Raw genomic sequence first — 4,304 nt, 5'->3', positions numbered from 1 at the left:
AACAATGGTCATATTGAAAGTTGATTCTATTATATACTTGTCAGTTCACCAACGCGTCAACAATATTGGCTCTTCAGCTTGCACGGCAACTCACATTTTTATTCCGCCAGTATTACTGCAGAATGTTAGATTTTTTCCTTCGTATCCTGGGCTTCGATGTTGGGTTTAAATACTCGCCTTATCTTCATGATTATTTTGTTTTGAAAATTGTGCTTCCTGATGGAGTATCAATAGATTACTTTATATGTTTTGTTGTTTGTCGTTCTACTTGGTACACAGTATTTGGTAAAAGCTTGCAAGTCATTGACTTGGCAAGTTTCCATTGATGGAGATTTACCCCTCGTAGGTGGATAGTGAGAGAGACAGATAGATGGGGAGAATGAAAAAGGAAAAACAAAGATTGATGGGGGTTAGCTATACGTAGGGTCGGCTATCTTGATGGTGTGAAATTACCATGAGTATTTTTACATTGGCATGTAATGACTACATGGTGGTGAGCCTGTAATGTAGTCTTTGGGGAGAATTACCTAGTGTGTGATGTGTGGAAACAAGGCAAGGAACTTGAGAAGTAGGGAAGACAAACAAATAATATGTAAATTTAGAGAAGCAAAACGCATGATGGGAAAGCACAAAAAAGTAAAACAAAACAGCAATTAAAAAAATATATTCAAAGAAAATGCAGACAATAAACATTTCGGAGTATATTCTTTATAAATGACAAATGAAAGAATTGAAAGTAAGAAAGTAGAAAACAGTTGGTCATCAGAGAATAAATAGTCCGGGGTCAGTGAGGACGGGTTATCTCCTTTAGACCAGTATTTTGGCGGTTTTTGGTCGTAAGGACCCTTCTGGGCTTAACTGGAAAACGAAGAATTCCATGCTTGCAGCAAGTAGCGCTTGAAATAGATACAAGAACTGTAAAGTTTCTGGCGAGTGTTCAGTGATCCAGGTTTCAGGGTATCTAAGTATCCTTGCTCGCCCGGCTATGCAAAGCTTGCAGCATCGCTCCTGTTGATGTAGGGTCCCGGCCGCTCTAAGATCCTCCACTTGATATCGTATGGGGTTCCTTCATCATTGAGGCGCCACAATTGGCTAGCCAGGGATATGACGAATCGTCTTTCCGGAAACCTGAAAGAGGACCTGTGATTGGACAAGTATCCCAGCTGACCCGATATATATATATATATATATATATATATATATATATACAAGAGGATGTTGTATATATAAAAAGGCGCTTATATCTTATATAGTTATTATCACAGCTAGGGCTGTATATATATATATATTAATCAATGAAATTCCAAGTTAGTTTGATTTTCACGTTTTATTATTTGCAATTTTTGCTATTTTACAGTTCTATAATTTTACAATATTGAAATGAACTAGTACTTTCATGCGTTACTAATCATCAGGTTTATGTAGTGACAGTCGTGCCCCACAATTGACAATTTGTTTGTGGAGGCATGTGGCTTAGTGGTTAGAGGTGTTGGACTCATGATCATAAGATTGTGGTTTCGATTCTTGGACCGGGTGATGCGTTAGGTTCTTGGGCAAAGCACTTATTGTCACGTTGCTCCAGTCCACCCAACAGGCAAAAATGAGTAATCCAACGCCGGACCGGTGTCCCGTCCAAGTAGAAAATTTATACGCCATGGAAACTGGCAAACCGGCCCTTATGAGTCAGCATGACTCCCGAAGGTAACTTCACCATTTTCTTTTTTCCTGTTTCATGCATAATGGGTTTCCGTACAGGTCTATAAGATATTTGCCCAAATTACCGCGCAGTGGGATGAAACTCTGAAAGACCTGATAGCAAAGCCAAATTTTATATTTTATATAAGCACGCATATATCTCTAACTATGCACTCAAACGTATTTTGTAAATATAATCATACTATATCTAAAAACTGTAACAAGAAAAGAAATTATTAACATATTGACATCCAGACATCTGTCATACCCACAAGCAAGCTCATAAGTGCAAAACTAAATGAGGGAAATAGCACTGAAATACCAAAAAAGTAGAGCAAATTGGTATTTTTTAATTATTCGTCAGACAGTTGCGATAAAGCAGAATAATTATTTTGTTGTATCACGACTGTCTGACGAACGGTCACGTGAAATTCTGGGAAGATTTTCCGGCGTTAATAAAATAGTGTGTGTGTGTGTGTGCACGCAGTCATGTTTATTAGAAAAATTTATTACGGTCCAGTAATTTGTGAAACGACAATTGTTATTGTTATATGAACATTTTCGGTGCAGTGTTTTATTTATAATGCTGTATCATTATTTGATATCTAATAAAATATTTCCACAATAGCAATAGCTACGTTTTCATATATCGCGTGTTCCATTAAGTAGTTCATTTTAGAATATTTCCTAGGTGTATAATGATTACATGTTACTAAAATTTATTGTGAGATCTATAATATCATATTCTGCAAAACCAGAATATGAACATGTATTCAAGCAATATGATAAAGTAGAATTTGACGATATGAATTTTGCGTGTGATAGTTTTATGCAGTTATAATTGTTTTATGATGATAAGAAATTTCCAACATATTGTTATTATTGCTCTGAGCCTTAAAATAGTTTTTAACTAATCTTGGATAACCACTTTAGCCATCAAACTGCCCCTCTATAGTTTAATTTAAACAGAAATCGACTTTAACGAGAAAAAATTCTTAAAAGAAAAATAAATATTATTTGCAGGTGGAAATTTTTCCTTAAGCGAATAAAGTAGCATTATAACCTGAATTGTTCTGACCTAGGAGGAAAACGGCATTTGGAACACAATGGATCGGACAACATACTTCACGATGCCAATAAACAATAAGTTATTTTTGCAATAAATAATATATTGCAACTGTTATCTTTAATTATTGATTGCGTTTTAAATAACTAGAAATAAATATTTTTTGTTTCTACACGGTAACATGACTGATTCCATGGAATACACACATCAAAGTTTTCATATATTATTTTGTTGCCAAAGGAAACCAGACAATATTTTAGTAAATAAATTAGTCACTGAATAAAAATATAACTCTTATCAAATTTCAAGTGCTTGCAAGTTGGAAGTGTTGCAAAGATTCTTTTAAGCGGCAAAGTTTTTCAGTAAATTTTGATGGCAGCAGCGACTTTAGATCGTTGTATGATGGTATTATAATAATTCGTTCCCGTGGAGCTATGTTACGTTCAATGGTAGAAATATCGACTCTGTCACCGATCACAACAACGTATAACTGAATACCATTGCCTAAGCTTAGTTTTACTTCTCTAATGACGTTGAAATCGTTTATATTTGTCACCTCGTCCAGGAAAAGAAAGCCGATTCGCCGAGATGAATTCTTTGTCTCTATGTCTTCCACCGGAAAAACGTTTAATCGGAGTTTTCTAATCATCCCTGCAAAACTATTAAACTTTATTTTATCTATTTTCTGAATGAAAGCTGTTTTTTCTTGTAAAGAACCGAGGGGAATATCTTCTGTTGTTTCACAGTCATCATACATCATTCCTGTGCGGATGGGCGACTCTTTACCGAGAAGCTCGATAATCTCAGCAACTACATTCACAATTTTCTCAGTCTTATTATATCCTAGCAAATGGTTATTGACTATGAACATCAAATCTGTTTCTTGAGTTTTGTTGCAAACTGAAATGAGAATAAATTAAACATTAATTCAAAATAAAAATTGAAAGCTGTAATGTTCAGACACTTTCTTAAATGCTCAGCGTCGATAAATTTCAAATAACATAACGCCAGGTTAATTTTGTCGACTACTGCACTTACGTATATACGTATACATTTTTTCTCTCTCAATCATTAAGTGTTGAAATGAAATATTATAAGGTTCATATGGATAATTAATAGTGTTTTGCATAAAATATTAGTAGTTGGTAGAAATTTGTAAGTAATACAGGCACCCGTCCGAATACTAATGGTAAATATTAGATATACAACGGATTGTAATATCATATTTATACCTATGAATATTGGGCATTTATTTGTGTGACAAACATATCTACTTATGAATTATATGCGATGTATCTATGTACGTATATGCATACATACATACATACATGCATACATACATACATACATACATACACACACACACACATGTGAATTCTTTGAGTGGTGAAACGATTTAGCGTCTATTTCCCAGCATATAGGCTAGAAAATTTCTTTCGGAGCCCTTATTATAATTATACAAATAATTTCACCTTAATCGGTTTCTTTTTATATACTGGCCACTGATATTTTTTAAAAATTTTATGCTCTATTATTGTTATAT

At 34.2% G+C, this 4,304-nt stretch overlaps 1 protein-coding gene across 1 annotated transcript in view; it reads right to left on the bottom strand.

Moving 5' to 3' along the window:
* Positions 1–692: 692 nt before the first annotated feature.
* Positions 693–4,304, bottom strand: part of LOC106879866 (cartilage matrix protein) — a 110,466-nt gene continuing 106,854 nt past the window's right edge. The window contains exon 7 of the mRNA XM_014929584.2: positions 693–3,661. Within this exon, the coding sequence (XP_014785070.1) occupies positions 3,066–3,661 (596 nt within the window). The 3' untranslated portion in view covers positions 693–3,065. The remainder of the gene's footprint in view (positions 3,662–4,304) is intronic.

Source organism: Octopus bimaculoides, chromosome 4 (assembly GCF_001194135.2).
Source record: "Octopus bimaculoides isolate UCB-OBI-ISO-001 chromosome 4, ASM119413v2, whole genome shotgun sequence".
Lineage (NCBI taxonomy): Eukaryota > Metazoa > Mollusca > Cephalopoda > Octopoda > Octopodidae > Octopus > Octopus bimaculoides.
This window is presented reverse-complemented; position numbering and strand designations above follow the sequence as displayed.